This window comes from Tinamus guttatus, unplaced genomic scaffold (genome assembly GCF_059628265.1).
Source record: "Tinamus guttatus ecotype Peru unplaced genomic scaffold, ASM5962826v1 Tinamus_guttatus_pri_ptg000116l, whole genome shotgun sequence".
Taxonomy (NCBI): Eukaryota; Metazoa; Chordata; class Aves; order Tinamiformes; family Tinamidae; genus Tinamus; species Tinamus guttatus.
The window spans coordinates 2,496,900-2,523,189 of NW_028288650.1; the positions used below are offsets into that span (position 1 = coordinate 2,496,900).

Here is a 26,290-nt window from a genome sequence, read left to right on the forward strand (position 1 = left end):
GAATTTTCTCCCCCATCCCGTGGGATTCCCATGGGATTCCCCAATGCTCTTAAGAAAGCTGCCAGACCTGTAGGCTGGGTGTTTCTCTCCCGGGGCCTCCAAGTTGCAGGCCCTGGGGTAAGGCATGATCCTGCTGCAAGTGACACTGTGGTCAGGCCAGCGAGGCCCGCATGGAAGGCCTCGCCGTGGGCCGCGACCGCGTCCCCGGGGAAGCTTCAGGCCTTCTGCTGCATCTCCCCGGGCCTGTGCAGCCTCCGGGGAGCTTTGGAAGGCAGGGACGCACGTTCAAGGTCGCCAAAGGCCCTTGGACGCCGCGGTGCTGAAGGCTGCCTGGTTGGGTCGCTCACTAACACGTGGCGGTGACAAGGCCCGTGTCCCTGCCACGGTGTCCGGGCAGGGAGCAGACCCAGCGGAGGTGGCCGTGGTGGTGGCCGTGGTGGTGGCCGTGGCTTCCCAGGAGCCAGGGGGAGATGCGGGCGCAGCGTCGTCCCGGAGCGAATATGCAGGAGCACGTCGGCGTCCACAGGGAGTCATTACAAACTTTATTTGGCTGTGCATCGTGTACCATTGATAAGGATCGTCACAACTAGTGGGCTCGCTGCCTATAGTGGGTGGGTAATACACACAAAGGAAACGCGAGGAGGGCGAGCAGACGGGAACGGAGCCGCCGCCGCGCGCAGACGTCGCCGGGCACCGGCGCGGCCCGCGCTCGCCGGGGCAGAGGGGCTGCAGGAGAGCCCCAGGGCCCCTTCAGAGCTGAGGGTTTGACAAGGCGGGGGGAAAAATAATAATAATTAAAAAAAAAAATTCCTTACAATCCTAGGGGAAATCTTGCAGCTAGTTAACAAAAATTCCTGCCCCCTTCCCGGCGGCGGGCACGGGGGCAGGAGGGTTTTTGGCCGGGTGGGCACGCGTGGCTCTGCTCCCTGCTGGCGCTGCCTGCGGAGCCGCGCGCGGAGCGGCATCCCCTCCGCTTCCCGGAGGGCCGGCCGGCTCCGGAGGGGCCCCGAAGGAACCGAAAATAAATAAAGCCGGGTGGAAGGGAAGCGCTTGTACCTGCGATGCTCAGCCCACGCGGGCGGGAGGACTACGGCTATCGGATGCTATATACAGGGAGGGATCGTTTCGGTCATGCAGAAAGGCTACGAGGACCACGACAGCATGCCCAAAGGGGCGCGCGGGGCCGCGCGCCCCCGAAGCACAGAGGGAGCGGGGACGGGGGGAGATGCCAACCGTACACACGCCGGAAGGGCACGAATGAGCAGACAGAAGGGAAGAGGGGACGGGGGGAAAAAGAAACTCGGACGACGGCGAAGTTGTGTTTTTATCCTCGGAAAGCTCCCGGGCTCCAGTCCGGTCACCGGCCTCTAGCCCCGGAGCCCGGCGGGGAAGGCGGGCGGGCCGTGGTCGGGAGTCAGTGCCCGCGCGCTCCTCGCCTTCCCGCCGCTCCGCTTGGCGCCCCGGGATGCGGCGCATCCGTCCTGGCCGCGGCGGGCGTCGGGAGCGAGCAGAGGGTCCGGCGGCGTCGCGGCTGCTCCTGGCGCTGCGGAGGGCCCGGCTGCCCCGGGGCCGCTGCCCCGGGCCGAGGTGCTGCCAGCTTTGGGCTCCCGTCTCTAGTTCAAAGAACGCTCCAAAGCTGCTCCCCATCAGCAGGTGTGTGAACATGGCAAATCTCCTTTATTCTTTCTCTGTTCATTATACACAGCATTATATCTATATCTATACCTATATATCGCTCTATATAGATACATATAGATATATATACAATTTCTATCTCTGAGTGTTCCTTTAGAAGCCCTTTATGTGGCAGTAGGCTTCCAGAGATGAGAAGAATATGTACAAGAGCCAAAGGAGGATGAAGAGGGAGGACGTGAGCAGCTTGGAAGTCCGCGGCCCGCCCAGCTCACCTCCGATCTCAGGTCTCCGCCGGTAGAGCAGCACACCCACGCTGATAAACGCAAAAATGGTGAAGAGGGTGACGGAGAAGGCCAAGGTGCCGGGCGAGACTTGAAAGGCTTGTCCGTGTGCCGCGTGGTAGATGGCCGCGATGGACCAGGCCACCCCGATGCCCAGGAAAACGTTCACGGCGTTGCTCCCGGTGACGTTCCCGATGGAGGCGTCCGCGTACTGGTCCTGCGTCGCCGCCACTTTGCTGGCAAAGGTGTCTGCGGACAGGAGGCAGAGAAATAGGCTTTGAATTTCTCTTTTTGCCTCTTTGTCTTAACAGTATCTTGCCCAGGCCCTGAGACACTGGTAAAGAAGAGCTCAGTTTTCGTCCCTTCTGTGGAAGGGAAAATCTGCACCGTTGGGTGCTTGCGAGCCCAGGCTCCCCAGCAGCTTTAGCACCGCAGGAGCAGAGCTGGGATACATCCACCACACACCACCAGTATTTTAGACCCTGTATTAGGCCAGATATTTGTATTTTATTCCATAAAATCAACTCCAGAAACTCAACAAATGAAGCAGATGAGATGCTTCATTTTGTCCACTCTCTGCCTACCTCCTTTAGGGAGTGCAGCCAATTCCCAGATAATATAACAAGGTCTGGAGATATCTTATTCAAACAGGGTAAGTCAAAAGCAGCCATAAATAGAATCTCCTGCCTTTGTGAAATGTCTCCTTAAATGTCAACTTTTGTCAGCAGGAACAGGAGGGAAGTTTTAGGTTGTCCAGACTATGAAACACTCTTGCAGAACTAATGCCTTAAAGCTCCAGAAGTCCCAAAAATTCCCTTTCCTTTCTTCCTTTGTCCAGATCTATCTTCTATTTTTATTGTTCTGCTTTTTTTTTCTAGCCTCAAAATCTTCAGGCCATTTTCAAGCATTTAGAGCACCCAAGTGCTGATTATTGGAAGTTTGGGACTGGTGAGAGAAAGATGCGTGAGGACTGAATTCATACCCTTGGCTCCATCTTCCTGTCCCACCTGAGACTCAACACAGCTTCCACGAATGTTTTAAATCTCTCCTCATTAGGTCATGGAGAAAACAGCTGAGCACCTTGGTATGCCCTGCTTTCCCATCCCAAACTTGAGTTCTGACTGGACAGAGATGCTTCGAAAGAAGCTTCCCCGTTGGCCTTACCTGGCACTGACGTTCCTAGCGCGACAAACACGACCGCGGTCACGGAGTCCTTCAAGCCGATGGTGCAGCCGAAGTGGGAGGCCAGGTCGCCGATGAAGGCTGTCAGGAGGCCGATCATGAGGATGGAGACAACGAAGCAGGCCCAGCCATTCCAGTAGTCTGTTGGGGGCACAAAGGCAAAAAGGACCTTCCAGAAGACGGTCAGAAAGTGCATCACGTAGTCAAAGCAGGAGGGCAGCTTCTCCTCCCCACATTCATCATCGTCGTCATCTTCACCTGGAAAAAAACCATCAGCGCCAGATTAGACTCACCTGTCCTGGCAGTTTGGCAAAGCTCCTGTGCAGGCAAGAGCCCCCCCAGACACCCTCTTTCATTGCTTGGGATCAGAGATGGCCCTAGGAGCCATCACTTCCAAATATCTCCTTTTCTGGAACGCAGGACACATTGAAATGGGTTTCTAAGCTGCAAGAACCGGGCATTCAAAGACCATTGCAAGCCGTTTTAAGGACAGCCCTAGCCTTGGAAGCAGCACTTTGCCCTTGTCTCTGATGTGTTTTATCCCTCCAGGAACATGGGGCATCCTCGCCCACAGCATCACGGAGGGGAGATACAAGCCAAACCCATTGACAAGCCATACAACAAGGGGCAACCTTCTCCAGCTATAGCTTGGGAGGTAACAGCTGGAGAGCAGCAGAAACTTCTTTTCCAGAATAGTGGGACACATAGTTGGGGCAATGAACATCTCCAACTTCAGAGATTTTCAAGATCTCACTAAATAAAGTCAAACAGAACCTGGGGGAGTCCTCTTCAGTGCCCTACTGGGATGCAGCTTTGCCTTTGAAGCACCTTTGCAGATCAAGAGCAACAGGTAAGCAAGAGGCGGAGATGAACCTGGTGTCTCTACAACACAAGGATGGAAAGTCGCGTCTTGCTCAGCCTTCAAGCATCATGCTCCCTGTGGCAGAAGTAGCTGATCAGAAGCATGGTGCTAATACTTTGGCAGATATAAGTATCCCATTCTTGGGTATCATGGTGGAGATAAGCAACATATTTTTTGGTCCAGGAAACCACCACTGGTCTTTTTTTTTGCCCACTGCACAAAGGCTGGTCCTTGCAGGGCACCCTGTGCTGACACTGTAATTTTTCAGCAGGGATTTTAAATCTCTCCCAAACAGCTGCAGGGCTGTCCTGGATTTAAATCTTTATAGAAATGATAAAATAGATTAAAAAAATGAACAGGAGGGCCACTCTCATAATATTCCTGCAGATCTGCCGAACACTCAGTTAAGCAGGAATAACGGTGCTCTCCTCCAAGGAGCTGCCAGCTCCTGCCAAGCTGTCTGGAAAGGCAGCGGGAAGGTGGATGCTGACCCAGAGGGTCTGGCATAAACCTGCTGCAGGAACCAGCTTGGGGGCTGTTGAACACAAACCAGGGGCAGCAGCCAACCTCAGTGCAGCAGGCCCTGGTAAGGCCCCACATGGTCCAGCACTGCCCATGTGTTCAAGCCCTTCTCCTACCTGCTCATGCCCTTGGCTAGCACGGCCCCTGGTTGCTCGCTGCTTGGGAAAGGCCTTTGAGATGTGGTAACTCAGCTAGCACAAGAGCAGAAGAGATAAATCCTGGCAAAAACTTAGGTGTGGAGCTCCAAGGCAAGCTCTTCATGGCCATTTACAAGAGTTTGCTCGTGCCCACCAACACTGCATCTCCATTAATCCCTCTTCTAGCACTAATGATGGCTGCACGCTCAAGGCACAGCAGTGACGAGGCCTTCCACATAACTGTGGTCCCCACACGTGTCACAGAGGTGAGACGCAAGGACCAGTGACTATCTTTGCCATAATATGGAGTGCAATTAAGTAATTGATTCTGGCATAGATTATTTTAGTCTTATTAGCTACAAAACCTGCAGCAAGGACTGTCTCACATAATATATCCATGCCATATCCAAAATAATGGGAAGCTTTTTGGCTGGAGGCTTTGAGAATAACAATGCTATGAAGGGAGAGACCACGATTGGAGGAGATGGCTGCTCCAAGATGTCCTGTCCTTGCTCTCGGAGGCACAGGGAAGATGGGATGGCCATCACTTTTAATTTGTGCCGGTCAGAGGGTTGTCCTTGCACTGCAGAGGTTGGAGTAGGAAGTATGAATGTTCCCTCTTGGATGTCAACACAAAATTAACCAGATGAGCTCGAATCATCCTTCTCAGTGATTTAAACTAAGCTGGTTGATTTTGCCCTGGTGTGTGTACACATGCAGCCCAGGCTGGGCTGCAGGGACTGTGTCTTCCAACCAGTGAATTATAATGTCTCCTGCTTCTAAAATCACATTTGCAGGAGACTTTCTCTTTTCAGCTTCCCACAGGAGGTCCTGCTGGGCCTACTGCTAAACCCAGACTGGACATGCTGATCATCTTGGCATTGGCTCAGTTCAGCAAGGTATTTCTGAGGGAAAGGCACTTCTTCAAGAGAGACGTAGACATGATCACAAAGAGCACAAGCTGCTATTGAGCCCCTGAATCGCAACCTCTGGGGTTGCAGTCATCTGTAGTGAAGATTTGGGGAAAAAATAAAAGGATTTGCACTCTGCCTTCCTGCTTGAAAGGTGACACAAAGAGGCGTCTCCAAATGGGGCAGAGGCAAACAACGCGGTCACAGCGGTTCCCAGCCCTTAGCCTGGGGCTTTAGGAGTTAAGCAGGCAGGATTTTCCCTGGGAAGCTAAGTGGGGCAGCCAAATGCAGGAGATCCTTCCCGAGCAGCCCGGTGGTGGGTGCCCATTCCTGTCCTGCTGGGCTCAGAGGCATTTGGCCTCTCAAGATGTATCTGATTGCTCTCCTGGAGATCCAGCACAATGTTAGTGGCTTTAAACAACTGGCCCCCCAATTTCTCTCGCTGGAATGACTTCTCCCCCCTGCCATTTGATAGCCACCAGGATGCTCCTCTGCCAGGTGCTAGCGAAGCCCTTGATGCAGGAGGCTACCTGTGCATCAGCCAGTGATGCTATTGCAAGACTTGCTGAGCTTTTTTATATCTGCAGACACTGCAGCTAACTCCACAGCCTCTCTTGCCTTGTGCCACTCTGCTACAACGGACCCAGCCAAACTGAGAGGTGTGAGAGCTTTAGCACAGGCCACCCGGAGCAGCAGCCCGCACTTACCAGCGCTGACAGTAATAGCCTCGATGAACTGCTCCCTCCAGCTGTTGGTGCCCACCACCAGCGCCAGGTTCGTCTTTTTAATGAGCTTGTCCACCGTGTTCTGCGGGTGGGAGCATGGAGATGACAGCATTAGATTACATTTAGGGGGAAAGCTTAACTCAGCTGAAGAGCACGCGCGGTGCCGCTGGTACCTTGAACTCGTAGGACTCCTCAATGATGACCTCGAGCTTGGCGTGCTCGCCCAGGACCGGGCGCCCCATCTCGGCAATGCGCCGCTCCTCCTCCTCCTTGCTGGTCAGCGGCTGCTTCTCCTCATTCTCCTCTGCAAGGCAAAGAACCCGCTCGTGAGCCGGGGCCGGGGCCGCTCTCCGGGGCTGCCGCGGGACGGCGGGCGAGACGGGGCGCCCGCTCCCCTCGGCGGCGCTGCCGAGGCCGGAGGGGACCCGGCAAGGGCTGGATGTGCCCGGGGTTAATCGGGGAAGGGGAGGCAAACGGGCGGCCGCCTCCCCGCCGCCCTCGCCCCCGCGTTAGTGGGGTTCGGCGGCGCCGCGGTACCTCGGAGGGCGACCACGGCGCGAGGAAGAGGCCGCTCCCTAGGCTGGACCTTCCTGAGGACGGGCCGGCCTGGCAAAGCGAGCGGCGGGTGAGCGGGGCCGGCCGGGCCGGGGGACGCCGAGGCGCCCTCCCGCTCAGGGCCCCGTCACCGCCGCCGCCGTCGCCTTACCGTGCCGGAGCTTCCCTGCGGGCACCGCGGGCGCCGGGCGAGGAGGAGAGCGAGAGGAGAGAGAGCGGCGTGAGCGCGGGGCCGCGAGCACCACGGGACGGGGGACAGCGGGGACGGGGGCAAGGAACGAGGGGGAAAGCGCGGAAATCCGTACCTGTGATGGTGAAGCCGCCTTGAGCGAGCCCCCCCAAAAACACCCCAAAGAGAAGCAGCAGGAAGGAGAGAAGGAGAGACAGGGTTATTCAGCGTCGGCGGCCCCACCGCCCCGGCCACGCCGCCCTCGGGGCCGGCGTCCCCCGGTGTCCCCTGCCAGGGCAGGAGCGGGGACGCCGGCCCCAGTCCGGCCCATGAGCAAATCCGGAGGCCGCGTGGCTCCCCGAGATGGGAGTACCCCCAAATCCACCCCAGCGTTCCCGTTTTTTGTGTGTTTTTCTCCATCTTTTGACCCGGTGGGTCGCCTCGCGTGCACGGTCCGGCCCCTCGGCAGGGGCTCCCGAGCCAGGAACCGCTTTCCAGGCAGCTCCCGAGGGACAGGCGGGAGAAATAGGGCAGAGAGATGGATGCGCGCTTACCAAGCTCATTCAACAACAGGGCTGCGGAGGAGACAGACAGAGACAAACACAGAAGAAGAGAAAGTAAATGATACAACGAAATGATACAAAAAAAAAAAAATGGGCACATCCACAGAAAGGCTCCGCATCCCCCGCCAGAGGCTTCGGATCTGTAAAAGCTGCAGGATGCCGTTAGTGTTGAGAGAGATGTGCACTAAAAATGAAAGAAGGGAGACGTTTCATGGGGCTGCAGATTTAAAATAATGATGACGATGGTAATAAACAAAAAAGAACCACTGCAAACATGGGATTAAAAGGCACACTCCCAAAAATTCATTTATCCCCTTGGAATTGGATGTGCAAGATCTTCCATTGGTCTTGGTGGCAGTTCTGCCCCAGAAGGACAAATATATCCCATATGCGGTGGCTACTGGCTTTGGCCTCCTCCGGCTGCCCGCGCGGAGAGCAAGCCGCGCTTCGACAGGGAAAACGGGAGAGGAGACGTGCGCGGCAAAGGAGTTTGGCTCAGAGAGCTTCTCACTCCACAAACCATGCCAAGTCTCCAAAAACAAGACAAAAAGGCTCTTCCTTGGCGGCTACCTGGGACGCATATCTCAGAGATGTTGCCAGGCTCCAGGGCCTGGGGTTTTATCTCATGGAAAAGCATGAGTTCAAAAAAGGACGAGTCATCGGATGGCCAAAGCAGTAAACGGCATCTCAGAATCATGGAAGGGTTCAGGTTGGAAGGGGCCTTTGGGAATCATTTGGTTCAACCCCCCTGCACAAGCAGGGATGCCTGGAGCACATTGCCTAGGGCACTGCCCTTATGGCTGGTGATGATCTCCAAAGATGGAGGCTCCTCAGTCTCTCTGGGCAACATGGTCCAGCACTCATCCTCCTAGACAAGAAGTTTTTTTTTCCCCATTTTCAGATGGAGTTTCCTGTGTTTCAGTTTGTGCCCGCTGCCTCTTGTCATATTGCTGGCCACCACTGAAAAGAGCCTTGCCCCATCCTCTTGACACCCTCCCTTTGGATGCTCACACACATTGATAAGGCCCCGCCACAGCCTTCCCTTGTTGAGGCTAGACAGGCCCAGCTTCCTCAGCCTTTCCTCCTAGGAGGGATGTCCGAGTCCCTTCATCATCCTAGCAGCCCTCTGCTGCACCAGTTCCAGCAGCTCCATGTCTCTCCTGCACCAGGGAGTCCAGAACCAGATACAGCACTCAAGATGTGGCCTTAACAGGGCTGAGTGCAAGGGGAGGATCTCCTTCCCCAGCCTGCTAACAACACTCTTCCTGATGCACCCAGGACATCACTGGCCTCCTAGGCCACCAGGACACGTTGCTGACTCGTGCTAAACTTCTTGCCCACCAGGACCCCAGATCCTCCTCTGCTGAGCTGCTCTCCAGCAGGCCAACCTATGCTTGTCTTGGTGCAAGGGGTTATTCTTTCCTAGGTGCAGGACACTGTGCTTGTCTTTGCTGAACTTCATGAGCTCCCTGTCTGCCCATCTCTCCAGCTTGCCCAGCTCCCTCCAAACGGCAGCACAGCCCTCTGGTGTATATATCCTCCTAAACTTGGAGCTAGGGAGTTTTTAGAGCTGAACTTCCCTGAGGCTTCCTCAATAACCTTGAGTCAGCAGCCTGGTGACACATATGGTGCCCATGGACGTCCCGAGCACCACCAAGCAACACTGCTCCCTCCCGCCGCAAACGGCCCACGCCAGCGCATCCGACCTCCGCGTCCTGCTTCCACGAGCCAAGCCTGGCCACTCGCATCAAGCACCAGGCAAGCTGCTTGCAGGGATGCTGCTCTCCGAAGGGGAACGGGGCATCGCCGTGGGACTTGGCACCTAAAACGCAGCTGCCTCTCCGTGCCCAGCACCTTGGGATCCTGAAGGAACAGCACATTAAAACCCCGTGCCTGCTGAAGGGGGAGCTTGCGGCCCAGGAATAAGAAAGCAGCTCCTAGGCAAGCCCAAGCGGTGCTACCCGCTCCTTACACCGGCGTTAATAACGGTCTGCGGTGTTGCAACTCATTAGCTTAAGTAACTGTAAAACTGCCTCTTGCTCAGCCACTGCTAGTGCGCAGAGATTAGCTGTTGCCATGAATTTTAATTTCCTCGCAGGACGAAAAGGAAAAAAAGATGTGGAAATATGAGCGCGCCTTGTCTTTTTGGGACGGTTGGTGTGGAGGTATTTCTATTTTCCGTGATGAAAGCAGAAATTGTTTTTATTATTCCTACAAGCAGCTATTATCTAACACACGGCCAGGGAACTTTACCTGAGCAGAACCCAATTTCTTCAAGAGCGATTGCATCTCAGGCTATTACCTGCTCGTGCCATGCTCCTGAGCTATTTCCAGAGCCTCGCTGCAGTAGAAAAGGCTAAAGTTACTGCTTTGAAAAGCTAAAGTTACTGCTTTGAAAAGCTAAAGTTACTGCTTTGGCCATGCGTTTTGTTTCAAGCTAAGGCTGTCTTTTCTTCTGATGAAAATGATGCGGCATCCCTTTTTTTTAGACCTGCCGAGCCTGCATTTCCCACTTGGCCGAAAGCAGACGTGGCTGCATCCAAAATGCCTTTTGGGGGGCTGGGGGTGCTCGCCGGCCCCTGCCCGGGGACTCCGGGGCCCTCCGGGGACAGAGAGGGGCTGCACAAAACACGAGAGTAAAGAAAAGAGGAGCGAAAAAGGCAGCGGCTAAGCTTCAAAGGAAGGAGGGCAACGCCGGCCGGAGCCAAAGTGCGAGGAGAAAGGAGTGTGAGAGTAGGGAGACACAGAGGAAGCGCACGGCAGCGTCTCGAGAGCTGGTCTGGTTTTACTCTCACACCTTTCACTCCTCTTCGTAGCCACACTGGGTCCTCAAGCACAAGGAAGAAACTGCACTCTTTCTCATACTCCTCACGGTCAAGTATTCTAAGGGTAATGAATTTCCTGTGGGAACACAAGACAAAGGCAAACACATGATCGGCATCGCACGCTCATGCACTTCGCGTCCGCCCAGGTGCCTCGGTGCCAGAGATGGTTGGGCAAGGGGGAAAGCGGCTGCAACGTCTCCCGCCGCCGGCGTACGGACAAGGGCTCGGAGGGCGCCCCGATCCTGCCCTTTCCGTAGGCCGCGGGGATGTGGGCTGTGTGGTGCGGGTGCCAGGCATGAGTGAGCCACACAGGGACACACAGGCTGGGTCAGCCCCGGAGCAGGTCCCCCACCTTTCTTCTCACTCATCTCCACCAGCCGGGGCTCCCCGATCTCTAGGTAGAAGGTCTTGTTTTTCTCATACTCCTCATCATCTATCACCTTGATTGATATCGTTTTGCTGGAACAGAGAAGAAGAAATAGAGATTCAAGAGTAAGGGGGGAAAAAGGAGGAGGGGAGACAGGGAGGAGGAAGAGGAGGAGGGAACAGAGGCCAGGAGAAGGCTGCAGAAAGAGAACAGATTGGGTAGCGCAGGCTGGCGAGGCAGCACAGCCAAAAGCAAAGGGCAGGAGCCGAGGGGCTGAGCTGGCCCCGCGCTGAGCAGGGACCGGGGTGCCCGGGTGCCATCCTGTCCTCCAGGGCCGGAGGCCACGGCACCATCCTCCTGCTGCACGACGGGCTCCCCTGGAAGCGCCTCATCCTAAAGACACCAAGTCACGTCCAAGACACGTCCTCCGAGGAAGCACCTCTTGCTCCATCCCCAGCTCCTCCGGCGAGCCCGAGCCGCCCCACGGCCGCTCCGGTGCGTGCAGCTCCTACAAGCGCAAGCCCACAGGCCCCACAACAAGCCACACTGTCTGCAGAAGAGAAATTCATGTCACGCTGCCACCTCCCAGCCTCCTTACAGACATTCACGTCGCCACCCAGGGCCCGTCCGTTCAGCTAGCAAGTCTTTGACATCAGCCACTTTTTTAATTTTATTTTCTCTCGTTCGGAGCAAACACCAAGAGTTTGGAGGAACAGCAGAGATGATTTCTTGTGCTGTTTGCTATGAATCAGAAGTGTATTAAGTTTGCCCTTCATGCTTATAATGAAACCATTTACTCCAAGTGAGCGATAGCTCTGAGAAGTGCAGCAACAGAGCACAGCTCGGAGTAATTGTATTTTATAATGAATATCCGTAATAATTCGTTCTGTTCATAATTATTGCTGCAATAGCTTGGTATGTAGGAAAAATGGTTACCGAGCATGCAGCCAATCCTGCTTCGCAGTGATGAGTTAAGGGAAATTATTGTGTATTAAAAAACTAATGAAGGATGCAGAAATGCTCCCAGCCACACCGTCAAAGAGGGCCTGACAGATTTAACAGAATGGCACCATTTCAATAACATTACTAGCAAAATCAATAATTCTCCCAACAACTTCCATTAAAACGTGCACCGCAGCCTCCCTCTACATACAAAAAAAAGCAAGCCCTGCAAAGGAAAGTTAATTAAAAAAGCTGCCTCTGTGGATTGTGAGGGTGCCAGGGGCATCGTGCTGCAACTTTCCCACGCGGGCGAGCTGGGCTTGGTGCACGCAGCCGTTCCCAAAGCCCCGCGAGGCCGTTCTCCGGCACAAAATGAAACTGTGATGGCAATCCCCAAAGCTGTTCCTCATAGTGGGTCCAGCAGCACCAGGGACTCCTTGTATAGTGAGGCTGCAGGACTGAAACCGCCGCTGCCAGCTGGCACTGCCGTTTCCCACACGCTCTTTCTTGGGTGCGAGCAAGTGCTCCGTGTTGGGCAGACATCGCTGCTGGTGCTGCTGCACAAGGGGCTGTCGGGACCGCGCTCTGGCTGAATCTGCGACCAGCAAGAAACATCACGACCCATTTGCTGTCGGAACGCCTCTGAAATCACCATGCAAAGGATTTCCTGGCCGTGGTGTTGGAGATCACACCAGTATGAGGGGCAGACGGTGCCTCAAAGTAAAACCGGATTTTCCTAGAGAGCTGGAGCCGGCTCTGGGCGCGGGGGTCCCCATGCCAGGCTGGGCCGCCCTCCTGCCACCTCCAGGCCCTGCTCCCTCCTGCTGCAGGGAGCCCCAGGGGCACAAAGAGGTCCCGGAGTGACGCTAGGACAGAGCCACCTCTTCAGGAGCTCCACGCTGGGAAGCGGCGCAGACCCCTGCGACGGGGCGAGCGCGGGGACCGCAGGCTGACGCTGCACAGAGGGAGGGAGCCACCGGGACGAGCGTCCCCAACGCCGCTCGGGAGGAGGGTGCAGGTCGGGGCCACCTCCCCTGCGGTCCTTGGCCACATCCCCTGGCCTCATTTCACTCCAGCAAGCAGCCGCCTTCCCCTCCTGCTGCAAAGCAGACGCCGCGGCGATTCGGCGCCCTCGCTGAGCCAAGGGGGACCGCGCTGCTTCACCAGCGTTTTCCTCCCGTTCTCCAAACAAAAAGAAGAACCCGGCGCACTGGCGAGGCTGAAAGCACAGAGCCTGCAGCTGCAGGACACTTGTCACACACGCTGCCCTGCTGCCAGCGCTTCCAAAGTGTCTCCCCAACTGGCAGGGAAGTGCAGAGCTGCGGTGGATGCTCTCAGCTATACTTTAAGTGCTCTTTCCATCCCATTAAACACATGCCAAAGCTATCTATTCGCAGGCAAGGTTTCACTCCAGCGCTGACGCGATCCCACTCTGCCATCTTCTCAGCATGCTGCTAAGTGATGATTTTAAGAGAGCCTGGATGTGGTCTGCGATGAGATGCAAAGTTACTACGGATGCTACAGGCTTTGCAGGCCAGCAAGGAGGGCAACAAAACCAGCCCTAAAGAACCCCAGCATGTGCCAATGGAGAGGGCAAGATGCTGATGGGGACATCCTAGGAGGTTTTGCTTTGATAAAGTCATTTCAAACACGCATGAACCCGATGTACCACATGTACGTGAGCACGAGGTGGTGTGGCCTAGGAGAGGTTGTGGTGAAATGCAAAAAAAAACACAGGTAGGTCCCACTTTCCTTGTTCCCAGGCAAGCAGGATGCTCCAGGGATGCAGCACGCTCCCATTTCACCCTGCCTTATTCTTTGCCCTTCCTTGCCTCAGGATGGAGGCCGACCTCCATCAGTGGGCGAAGGCGCCCTGTGAGCAACTGGCTTCTCTGCTTGCAAATTCGCATTGGGGCTGGTTGCAGCTGGAGCCAGAGTCAAAGCAAGGCAGAGCAGGTACCCAGGCCACAACACGGAGCAGGGCCCATCATCACCCCAGCTGGCCTCATAGAATCATAGAATGCTCAAGGTTGGAAGGGACCTCTAGAGGTCATCTAGTCCAACCCCCTGCACACGCAGGGTCACCTAGAGCACGTGGCACAGGACTGCGTCCAAGTGGGTTTGGAGGATCTCCAGAGAAGGAGACTCCACAACCTCTCTGGGCAGCCTGTTCCAGTGCTCTGTCACTCTCACTGTTAAGAAATTTTTCCTTAAGTTCCTGTGGAACTTTTGGTGCTTCAGTTTGTGGCCATGACCTCTAGTTCTGTTGGTGGCCACCAGTGAAAAGGGACCAGCACCATCCTCCTCCCTTGAGGTACTTATAGACACTGCTCGGGTCCCCTCTCAGCCTTCTCTTCTCCAGGCTGAACAGGCCCAGCTCCCTCAGCCTCTCCTCACAGGGCAGATGTTCCAGGCCCCTGATCATCCTTGTAGCCCTGCGCTGGACTCTCTCCAGCAGCTCCACATCCCTCTTGTACTGTGGAGCCCAGAACTGGGCAAGCTCCTATCTCATGGGGCTCCGTGTCCTCTCAAGGCTCTGATGGTGCTGCTGGAGATGCCAGGCAACCTTGCTGCTTCTGTGCCTGCCTCTGCAGCATGAGGCTCTCCGAGCCCTGGCACCAGGGAGTGCTTCTCTGCACTTAGCAGCTTCATTGCTCAAGTTTCTGACAGCTATGCGAGAAGGGAAGTTGTTTTGTTGCTGGGAAGGAAAAGGAACAGATTGTTTCTTCCTCCAGCTGGCTGGCAACCAAATCGTACCTGATGGTGAGGAGCTGACAGCCTCACGTGCGTGGAGAAAGGCTGCGCTGTGGTGGGAGGCAACCCTGGGTGCAGGCGGCGTGTGCCCAGCTGGGGACGCGCAGAGAGGGCAACATGGGTGCCCTGGCACTCAAAGACGAGACAGAAGATGCACAAAAACAGGATGGAGCGTACAAATGACCTGGAGTCACACAAGGGTTTTAGACATTCCCTTGTGGAGAAGGTTCACGAAGGTCCCTAGCCTCTCCATGAGGAGCCTGGGCTCTCCAGAGTCCCTCACCACCACCTATGAAGTGCATGGGTATGGCAGGAAATGGTCCCATATGGAAAGACACATGATCCTGCAGTTCAACCTTGTACCCCTTCACATCAACAGATTTGAGGTGTCACCCCGAGGGGGTGTCATTTCCCCATCTGGCTCCCAACCAGGGGCTGGAGTAGTCTTTATTCATCCAATTCTCAGGCACCTCATCCCTACCAGTGGTGTGACATGGGAAACACACCTAAAGCATCCCTTGTGTACCAAAAAGTAGAGTCTTTGCTCTCAGGTAGCACTCCAGATCTGGATAAGAGTCTTGTGAACCACAGAACCAATGTTTACCCTCCTGATTTGAGGAGCTCCTTCCCAAGGACACCCTTGGAAGGCCATATCTCAGCCAAGCTCCTTAGCTTGGTGCAGGTCTTGCTCTGTCAGTCTGGAGCTTGCAGGTACTAAGAGTCACAGCGTGAACTGTGCTCAACAAGGCTGTGGGAACGAGCCCATCATGGAGAAAAACATTGGTGTGGCTAAGTACTGATCGGTGGTGGTCAAAGGGCAACAGGAGCACACAGACAGACAGCGGAGACGAGCAGCCCTGAGCCCGTCCCGATGAGATCCCTCACACGTAAGATGCCCTACGAGTGACAGATTTTTATCCACACGGAGCCCTTTCCAGAACTGGGGCTTGCTGACGTGAAATGTTTATACTTGATGAAAACCTCGCCGGGGGCAGTGCGAGTAGGACATGGGGGGCCAAGGAGAGCCGCCCTGAAGCGCAGTCTGACAGGCGCTTTAGCTAGGGCTGATGTGAGCTGATCTGATGTGGCAGTTCAGTGTGCTAGTCCAGCAGCTCAGGTTTGGTGCCCCCTGTGCTCCTGCACCTTCAGAACCAAAATTGGTTGCCCTTCACCTTGTTTAGGAAGTCCGCCCTGCCAAATCAATCTCCATAGGACTGCAGGGCTGCGTTGTCCTCTCCATGGCCAGGCACCCCAATAGCTGCCCCTCTGGCCTCCAGATCCATGAAGTCCAAACGACATCATGCAGCTCAACTCCATCATACTGCTCTGCTCTGGAACACAGCCACCACCAGAGAAGGAGCCATCCAGCTCACTCTCCCTCGGCCTTGCACAAGCGCAACGTGTAAGGTGGCTTTAAGGGACAGCAGAGCCGAGAGATTCTGCTCCTCAAATCCCTGGGAGACGGCAGGCACCGCTGGTGTCCAGTGCACCGGAGAGCAGCTTTCCGAAGCAACGGATCCAGGTAGGATGCTGGGCTGGACTGAATGAATGTCAGATGAGAAATGCTGCTTTTCTGGGGAATTTCTGGCATTTGCTCCAATCTGACTGTGAGTCTTGCACTCTGGCTCATGTCCTTCATCATCCCCCTCGCAAGGCTACATTGCACAAGGGGCAGCTCAAGCAAAGATGCGTAACTTGGTCTTGACTTGCCTCGGCCTATGCACTTGCTCATGCTTAAAAGTGTTGCTGCCCCAGGACAGCTGGAGCTGGGGCCTCTTGTTTCCCATACGTCTGGACACAACAACACTGGGACAACACCGGGACAACATCTTTTTGCTCTTGTTCCCTACCCCATCACCAATGATGACAACCCACAGTCCTCAAAGCCTGCCAAATGCTGGAGGCATCGCATCAATGGAGGATCAAGCAAGATCTTTGGGCAAACTGGAGGTGTTTTCTTCTCCCACTCCTCTCCCTACTATTTGTGCACAGATTTGTCCCCAGGAAAGGAAGGGGAAACTCGTGCAATCGCTCCTGACTCCTCTATGCCTCAAAATATGCACACAGCTCTTGTTTGCAGCTGGATTTATCCTTACAGGGATGACTCCATAACCTTTCAGACAAACATGGGCTTCCCTTCTCCATGTGCACCTGGCAGAGTTGCTCCTCCAGCATGAGCCATCGCTCGCTTATCAAAATGCCTTCTGGCACTCCCCAAAATGAAGGTTAATGAATGGTAAAGGGGACTGTAAGCCCTGTAAATAATTTAGAGAACTCTGCTGAGTAAACCCAGCAACGAGGACCATGCAAAACAAAAGTGTGGCTTCAGCACTGGGAACCAGGAGGTTAAATAAGCCTCAAAAGCATCTGCTCTGCTGCAACCACCAGCGCTCCCAACACACGTGCTGGGAGCCGAGGCACGCACATATTCGCTAACAGGGACATGGGCTTGTGGCAGCTCCTGCATCCCTGCCCGTGCCGAGGTGGCCGAGACACCGGCCCTCTGGGAAGGAGGGAAAAACACCACTTCTCCCCGTGGTTACCAAGGAGATGGTTTAAAAGCGGGGCTGAGAAAAGAGGAGGTGAAGCTGGGAGCGGGGAACGTGAGCATGGAGGAGCGCCCGCTGCTTTGCTCCGGCCACGAAGGGCTCCCTGTGCCGAGGAGAAGCGCCCGGGCCCCGAGCACCCACGAACAGTGGTGCAGATGCCCGCTGGATGGACGCATGGATGGATGGATGGATGGATGGATGGATGGATGGATGGACGGACGGACGCAGCCCCGTGCAGGGCAGTTTGGCAGCAGAAGGGGCCATGCAGTGCCCTCTGCCTAGACCCATCTCTCGCTGCCCAGGTCATCAGAGGAGGCTTCCCCGGGGCAGCCAGCTGAACGCAACCGGAGCTGGTGCCAAAAGAGATTCCCTCCACCGCCTGCTGGGGCCCTCTCACAGCTCCCCCGAATAAGCCCGGAGGACTTTTGACAGCTGGGGTCAGCAGCCAAAGCCAACCAGCTTTTATTTACTTTCTTTCCTTTCTTTTTTGTCTTGCAAACCCCAGGGAGCTGCTTTGCAGCCCTTGGCAGCGCTCAGGTCAGGCAGCAGCGCGGGGAGGGCTCCCAGGCACGGCTGCTCCAGCTGCTCCTCATGCCTTATGCATGCTCGTCGGGACGAACCGGGCGCAGGAGCACGGCACAAAAATTGTCCCGGACTTTCCGCCCTTCCAGAGCCTCTTTCGCTCATGTGAGACTGGAGCCCAAGATCTCCCACGTGCTGCGGCGGCCGCGGCTCATCCTCTTGCAGATGGAGCTTCAGGGCAAAAATACGCCGCTTTGCACATGCTAAAGAGTAAAAAAGCCCACGGTGAGTAATTCTCTCTTCCTTATGCTTTGCTGCAGAGAGAGAAACTCGGCAGAAGGCTCGCTCCAGTGCCGAGGGTATGCCAAGCCCATAAAAATTTGCTTAAATTAGACTGAGTTATAAGACTCTCAAAACTTGCAAAATATGTAGGCTTCCTTCCACTGGCGGCCTAAGGAAGCTTGGAAGGTTTCGGCTGCTCTGGAAATGCTCCATGTTCTCCCAGTGCCAGCCCACCCTTGCCGACGCCGTGCCCTGCGCAGGGCTTTCCCGGGAGCGGGATGGCATTCCTGGTTCTCCAGGGTGCCCTGAGAGACCGGAGACCGACACAGAGCATGTGGAGGACACCAAGGCCTCCTGGCACAACTCCTGGTGGCCAGTGTCAGCCCGTGGGCAAGCGACCAGGCCTGCAGACACAGGTGGGTTAAGGAAAGCACCGATCCAGACACGGACACAGGGCTGCGCAAACCCGGATGAGCCAAGGAGCGATCCTGCTCTTGCTGCTTTTGCAGTCCATGCGCAACGGTGCAGCGAGCAAGCCGTGGGCAAGCCAGAACTTCATCCAAGGTGAATATTCCCTGGAAGCCAGGTGGAAGTTGGCCAAAAAGCCATAACGGGCCAAAACGGGCCAGGCTTTGGCTCGCAGGTAGCAACCTCAGCATCCCAAACACACGGCGGTGGGACAGGCTGGCTAGTGGGCCGTGGAGAGGTGCATTTGGAATTAAATCTGGCAAGGGATGCCAAGGACAAGACGGGCTTCATACACCAGTGGAAAAAGGAAGACTAGGGAAGATGTGGGTCTGCTGCTGAATGGAATGGGACCCTGGTGATGAAGGATACAGAGAAGGCCGAGTTATGGAATGCCACCTTTGCCTCAGTATTTACTTCTATAGGGAGCCCTCAGGAATCCCAGACCCCGGCGACAAGAGAGGAAGGCTGGAGAAAAGAAGACTTGCCCTTAGCTGAGGAAGATCACGTTATAGATCACTTAGGCAAACCTGACACTCACGGTCCATGGACCAAGAGTGCTGTGGGAACTGCCATGTTCTTGCCAGGCCACTCTCCATAACCTTGAAAGGCCATGGAGAACAGGAGAGGTGTCTGAGGACTGGAAGAAAGCCAAGGTCACACCAGTCTTCGAAAGGGCAAAAAGGAGGACCCAGACAACTACAGGCCAGACTCACCTCCATTCCTGGAAGGGTGATGGAAAAGCTCATCCTGGATGTCATTTCTAAACATGTGGAGCACAAGAAGGTGGTCAGAAGGAGTCAGCATGGATTCACCAAGGCGACCTGATAGCATTCCGCGATGGAATGCCCAGCTGGGCAGATGAGGGGAGAGCAGCAGACGTTGTCTACCTGGACTTCAGCAAGGCTTTCGACACGGTCTCCCATGACGTCCTCATGGGGAAGCTCATGAAGTGAGGGTGACATGAGTGGACAGTGAAGTGGATTGAGACCTAGCTGGAGGGCAGAGCTCAGAGCGTGGTGACCAGGCCTGGGACAGGAACAGGCTGCACAGAGAGGCTGTGGAGCCTCCTTCCTTGGAGATAGTCAAAACTGCCTGGACATGACCCTGTGCCCCTGCTCTGGGTGTCCCTGCTGGAGCAGGGGGTTGGACTGGATGATCTCCAGAGGCCCCTTCCAACCTCAACCATCCTGGATCCTGTGACACGGAGAATTTCCTCCAACCTCGAGAATTCTCCCCCAACCCCAAGAATTTTCCCACGACCCCCGATCCCAAGGATTTTACCATGACCCTGATCCTGAGAATTTTCCTGTGACGATGGGAATTTTCCCACGACCCCAAAAATCCTCCCATGGCCTTGACCCCAGGAATTCTCCCCCAATACTGGAAATTCTCCCACGACCTTGGGAATTTTCCCGCGACCTTGGGATTGGGAATTTTCCTGCAGTGCTGGGAATTTGCCCATGACTCCAGGAATTTTCCCATGGTGGTGAGAATCTTCCTGCAGAGCTGGGAATTTTCCCGGCAGGGCGGGCATTTTCCCGTCAGGACAACAGGGTGCCTGGGCTCAGCCCAGCTCCATAGCAAGGGTTTATGAGGGGCCTCTTGCAGCCAAGACTCAACATCCAGCTTAGATAATGCCTGTTTAATCACTCATAAACCAGGCTCTTCAGAAAGAGCAGTAACAACAACAATAATAATAAAATCTCTTCTTTAGTCTCTTTGCTTTATGTTTTCCTGTTTGTAATCCCGAGGCCATCAATAAAACAGTGTCACTGCTGAGTGGACTTAGCCGTCAACCCCCAAAGAGCCACCAGTGATTACGCCTCTGAAAATAGCTTTTATCCATCCCCTCCGCTTTTCTTTACAGATCTCGACACAAATGCTTAGTGATTGTTACTTGGCAACCATGGTAAAAATGTACCGAGCCACAAGTGGCTACAAAGGATGAAATCACTGTCATGATATTTCCAAAATGAGTACCAAAATACCAGAACTCTTATTCCTGAAAGGATCAAATAAGCCTTTTCTCCTATCTGATATATGCTTTTGATTAGCCAGCCACATTTTATTCTCCTTGCTTCTCTGCAAAGCAGGGACTGCATCCCTGGCTCATCTTATTTTCCTGCAATGCATAACACATACGCTTCTTTCCTATACTTATCAGCTTGCTCATATATGGGTCTCTATAAATACGTGCGCGTGCACAGCAGCACGTCCCACCACAACTCGGATGGTTCCTAGGCTCAGAAACAAGCTGAGACCACGAAAAAAAATAAAAAAAGGGAAGAAGGAGAAAAGCTTAAGCACCAGAGACTGCATTAAATGAGATATCACTAGTGAGAACAACAGCTAGGATGAAGAGCAGTTATTGATCAACCGATGGCTGGAGACTATAGACAGCAAATGCCCAAGGAAACGTGTTCAGGGGTTACCAAAAAGGATGTGCCTTGGACACGCTTGTGCTCTAATCTAAGTGATAAAGGTTTAGAGGTGCCTGAAAACAACACGGGCCATTTGGAAAAGGCGTTTGCTTTTCCCAGAATTCCAGAATCCCAGAATGGTTGAGGTTGGAAGGGACCTCTGGAGATCACCTAGTCCAACCCCCTTGCACAAGCAGGGACATCCAGAGCACGGGGCACTTTTCCTGTCCCTCTCCCTGGATTTGCCCTTGTGGGCCAAGGCAGGGCCACCTAACGATATCGCACATCACCGTTATCCCTGTTTGCAACACAGGGGAAAAATTAATTTTCCTTTATACAAGAGAGATGCCCAAAGAGGCAGGATTTGCCTGAATAATCTTACGGACCTCCAATCTGGCTGTCACCCTTGGTCTGAAGCATTAGCAGAAGGCAATTTAGGGAGATTGCTTTTAAGTTGCAAAGCCAGCATTCAATTAGGGCACGAAATGAAAGACTGATCGCTAGTGCTGGAACAGAGATTTATTCCCTGAGTATTCCCTTTCAAACATAAAGATGCTGCTTTTGCGCAGAACAAGCCCCTTTTTTCTAACATCGCCACAAAAAAAAGTGGTTTGGAAGCAAGCGTTTCTAAGCAGTTTTGTGTTCAGGAAAACATGGCAGCGATTTGTTGAGATAATGCAACTTCAGACCAAAAAAATACAAGCGAAAAATGAAAGCAGCAGAGGAAATCCCAAAGGAGAATCCTGGAAGTCTGAAACTTCGTGGGGTCTCAAAATAAACTTCCAGAAGCAACTGGTGGCAACTTTCCAGCTTACAAGAAACTGAAAAGAATGCATATAAAATATGTTATTTATATTATTTATATATACAATTGATATATATATATATAATAAATATATAGCATATATATTTTTATATAAATATGTATAAGTATATATAAATATATATTTATATAAAAATATATTTATATATAAAATATAAATTAATCCAGAGGGATTTATATATAGATATATATGTTATGTATATATTTATATTAAAATATATTTATATATAAAATATAAATTAATCTGGAGGGATTTTTATATAGATATATACATAATATATATGTTTTTTTCTTTCTCCCTGGGCTGCAGGGTACAGCAGCCGCTCAGCCCTGCGTGTCCCGATGGGAAGCAGCTCATGGCCGAGGTGATGGCAGCGGGAAGCGGGTTCTGCCCGGGCTAGGCACAAAAGATTCCCAGTGCCAGGCCAGGGACGGAGCTGCCTGGTTGCAGGGAAAGGCACCGGGACGGTTTGTTCCCGCTGTTAATTCCTGCTCCGCATAATAACGCTCCGGATGGAGCCGCGGGGCCGGAGCGGGCGGCAGGGCGCTCTGCTCCGCGCCAGCCCGGGAAAGCTTGGAAGCAATCACACACACAGAGTGTCTTCATAAAAAACATCAGGAAATAGAGACGGCCACCACGTCTGATTGACACCCTGCAAGGGACCTGCGTTGCTTCCAGGACCTTTTTCTTCTGGAAGGAGAGTTCTTGGGTTGCCTTCTCGTGCCCTTCCATTGGCAGTTGTTTCTTTTAGCAGTTAGGATATGCAGAGAATTTGGAACGGGTTGGAGTATCTGCAGAATATCCACAGCCAAGCCATGCCTGCGGTGAACTGAAAATGAGGAATACAGCGTTTTGGGGGTGTCCTAGGGTGATGCTTTGGAAAATCCAGGGAAAAGGCTAAAGGAGGAAACAGACATGATATCTCCAATGGACGTGAATTCCCACCAAAAAGAATTAAATCACCAGGTTCATTTTTGCAGAACTATTTCTCAGGGCTGCAATGGTTATCGCCTTGCTGTGATACTTTCCAGACTCCTGGATGGAGCAGGGTGGCACCTTGGTTCTGAGCAGCCTCTGGCAGAAGTTTGCATTGCATCAAGAGATGGAAAAAAGTACTAGAAAGTTTCTCGCCATGAGAACATTTGTCACTTTGATATTTCATGGAATAAACCCTGGGCAGGGGACCAAGAGAAGTAATTGGACTGGCTGTGCTCCATGCTTAAGATACTTGTCGTGGGCTTTCGAAATGTGAAAAGAACACCGGGTCTCGCTTGCAGAGAGCCGGGACGAGGAAGGTTGACGGTGGTGGCTCCTCAGACGTCTTCATGAGCACAGACATCCTCCACCGAGCACAGCGCAGCCGACCGGCTGCCACTTCTGTGCGTGACACCTAAAGACTGCCCAAAAGTGACCTCCACAACCTCCTGTTTCACACAGGTTTTCCACAACCTCCTGTTTTACTCAGTTATGGGCCCACATGCACCAAGCAGGGCTGCTGGCCCAGCTTAGACTGTGCTTGGCAAGGAGGCCTACCCTGAGCCCCACTCTTCCAACCCCACCAGCTCCGAGAAATGCTTTGGCACAGCAGGAGCATCCAAAGCCAGGACGCTGTGCCCATGTGGGGTGCTGCAGACACCACCACCACCTCCAGCAGACAAGCCATGGGCACTGCCTGTTCATCGGCATGACTTGCATTGGCTGCTGGCCAGGGCCTCCCATCTGCTACCTCTGTCCCCAAGGCACCTCATGAAAACCTCAGCCCAAAGTCCCAACGGCCCGAGGAGGGGACAAGACCATGTCTGCAGGAGTGCTGCATGCAAAGAGAAGACCATGATGAGAGCTGCTACACGGGTAGACAGGCAACCCCCTTTGGGTCACCGGTGGGCTGCTTCTTGCAGCTCTAATCCCAAGCTCAGTGAGCCCTGGGGTTCCTCTGGCATTGCGCCACCTCTCTCTGCAGGGATTTAGCCCTTGGGACTTATTTTCAGTCTTCTCCAGGTCTAACGTGGGCCCATCAAGCTCTAACAGACACCAGAGCCAACAGCCCTCCAAGCAGTAGAACACACATAACAACGGTGCCCACCCAAAATTGCCAATCTTCTCTCAAACAAACATTTTCTTTGTTTTTTTTGTTGTTGTTTTTATTTTCTAAATTCTATCCTAGCAATGCACACTGCTTTCCAGAACACGAGTGTTCAAGCGTGGATCCAGCACCTTGTTTTACGGTGTAGGCCCATGGGCCTCGCACCCACCGTCTGCCCTGGCCAGTGTGGACCACGTGCCTCAGCCCCTACTGCTGCAACGGCTCAACCCCTCTGGGATGCCCACGAGCCAAAACCGATTGATTTACACAGTATTTGTTTGCCAACAGGTGAGTGACAGTAAAGACGAATGAGTTTCAAGAGCAGAGCTGAAGAGCCCTTCACCAGGCAGCATCCCTCACTTTGGTTCTCGGTTTGATCCTTGCCCACGGCATTGCCCTCAGAGTGGCGAAATGAATAACAGCTAAATAATTCACCAAATCCCTCGACTTCTTGGTTCTCAGCAGTAGCGGCTGAGCTTGGATACCCATCGCAAGGGTCATCCAAACATGTTAAAACGGGCTGGTGGGATTGAGGGGAGTTTGTGCCACACCGATACGTTACTCAACACTCCCAAAATAACTTAGCTAATGGCAGTAATATCACAACAAGCTTAATGAAGAGACACTTGGATGTCTCTTGTGCTATCAGCATCACTCAGAGGTTCTCCGGAGCTTGACCAGACCCCTGGTATGCCTGCTTGGGGAAGGAAGACCTGGGAAGGTGTTGGAGCCCACGGACTTCATCTAGCGCAAGCAAGGTGGAGACATGGCCCATCTTGAAGCCAAGCAAGTAGGCTGGGAAAACTGGGATCCCCAAGGACAGAGAAGGTGGCAATGACAGGTCATCTCCAAGTGTCCCACAGCAAGGTTTTACGGGGGCTGGCAGGGGGATTTTTGGCTGCAGGCCGCAGCTGCCCAAGTGCCCAGTAGGCCAGGAGGGCACTGGGGAAGCACGGGAACGCTTCGGACTCCCTCCTCTGGCTGTGGAGCTGCATCCGGCCTCGAGAACCGAGGCCGGCGCTCCCGAAAACCCTGCACATCCCTCCCGAGCAAGGGGGAGGAACGAGAGGCTGGTGTCCGCGCGAATGCCGAGCGGCTCCCGCCGCCTGCTCCGCTCGCTTCATCATGACCTTTAATGACTGCAGAAGGGGAGCCGGGCTGCTCAGCTCGCATTAGAGATGCGCTGAAGTGTCTTGTGCCTCCTCCCGCTTGTCAAATCCAAGCCGCTTGGACGAGCCCAGTGAGCAATTAGGGCTACAACCTACAGCCAGAAATTTCAGCAGCCCATTTGCATGGAGTTAGGCCGGAAAATGTTGATTAATCTGTTCTGATACACTCCTGAAAAACTGCTCAAACAGCGGCGGGGAGCTCAGGCAGATTCTAAATTGCTTTGCTCAAGACTGTAAATATTGCATCGGTGCCTCCCTGTGTGTTTCAAAGACAACTTTATGTGCTGTGCCTGCGTGGAGGAGATTTGCTTTAATATTTTACCAAGGAATACATATTTCATCCATGAGGTGCTTGGAAGGGAGGGATTTTTATGTTTTAAAAACCTTCAGCTGGGAGGAGGGGGAACGCGGACTATATACAAACACAGCACTGCTACAAGCCAGGATGCAAATCATTACAGCCGCCCCGAGACGTGATTAAAAATGCACAGGTCAGGAGCAGAAAAAAATCCAGGAGCTCAAGCAAGATGCATCCAGCAGGGCCTCAGCGTGGAGGGAAACCTGAGCTAGGAGCAGGCTGGAGCTAGGAGGAGGTGCAGAATTGTCCAGAGCCTCCATCACTTGGGGCTGGTGGCAACCGTGAGCACGCCAGGGCTGGTGCATAAGGATCTTTACGGGGTGGCTGCTGCTAATTCAGGACACCCTTCTTCCTCGCCAGCCTCCAGGCACCTTCTGATCAGGCTGGCACAGCACTAGGACCATGGGAGCTCCTCTCTGCACCAAGCATCAGGCGGTGGCGGGTCACCCAAGAGCTTTGATGTCCCCAAAGCACGATGGCAAAGCTGAAAGGTTGCTTGGATCTGCCCCTCTTGCAACATTAGCAGCTGATAATGTTGATTTCGTGCTTTCTGCAACCTCTTTCAAAGGTCTGGTCTCAGGGACCCAGGGAGCTATGGGACAACCTGCCTTTTCCTTAAAACATAACTAACTTTTAGCCTATAAGGGGAGAAGGCAAAAGGAAAGCGAGACCCGGGTAGAACCCAGCAGCTTCCCCCAAAGGTCCCTGCTGCCCTGGGCTGCAGTTCAGTTTCTCTTGCTTCTAAGGCCTTTCTCTGGCTTCTCTCCAGCACCCTTCGGCTCTTGCAGCCCCAGGACTCTCCATCTCTCTGCTCCTTCAAGGCTGGGTGGTGGAGAGGGGAGGTGGCACCTGGTTACACCTTGGCCACCAGCCCAAAGCTGCTTTTGCCCCTGTGTCCTGCCAGCCCACACATCCCTCCTTCCCATTAATCCGGAGGGAGAAACCCTTGGGTGCTCCCCAGCCCTCCTGTGCAGCAGCCAGCTCGTACCAAGGAGCTTTCAGCTCGGAATAAGCCCTGGAGAAAGAGCACGAGCTTCATTGGCCGCCCGCTCTGGGAAAGTTCAGCACTGGCAAATAAAGCAGAGTTATTTTAAAGGGCAGCAGCTTTCGCACAGAATTTGGACACAAAGCTTGCACAGTGACAACGAAACCGCCCGCGCTGCAGCGCCGGGCACCACGGCTCCT

At 53.9% G+C, this 26,290-nt stretch overlaps 1 protein-coding gene across 6 annotated transcripts in view; it reads right to left on the reverse strand.

Moving 5' to 3' along the window:
• Positions 1-1,649: 1,649 nt before the first annotated feature.
• SLC8A1 (solute carrier family 8 member A1) overlaps positions 1,650-26,290 on the reverse strand; it is a 38,611-nt gene continuing 13,970 nt past the window's right edge. The window contains exons 2-10 of one of the 6 annotated variants that reach the window (XM_088521306.1): positions 10,340-10,443; positions 7,534-7,554; positions 7,116-7,133; positions 6,962-6,976; positions 6,793-6,861; positions 6,429-6,559; positions 6,238-6,337; positions 3,081-3,356; positions 1,650-2,165 (exon numbers count right to left, since the gene is read on the reverse strand). In XM_088521306.1, coding sequence (XP_088377432.1) covers positions 1,789-2,165; positions 3,081-3,356; positions 6,238-6,337; positions 6,429-6,559; positions 6,793-6,861; positions 6,962-6,976; positions 7,116-7,133; positions 7,534-7,554; positions 10,340-10,443 — 1,111 coding nt within the window. In that variant the 3' untranslated portion in view covers positions 1,650-1,788. Of the gene's footprint in view, positions 2,166-3,080; positions 3,357-6,237; positions 6,338-6,428; positions 6,560-6,792; positions 6,862-6,961; positions 6,977-7,115; positions 7,134-7,533; positions 7,555-10,339; positions 10,444-10,687; positions 10,827-26,290 lie in introns of all 6 variants that reach the window. The other 5 variants (XM_088521305.1, XM_088521301.1, XM_088521302.1 and 2 more) reach the window with 5 other exon arrangements.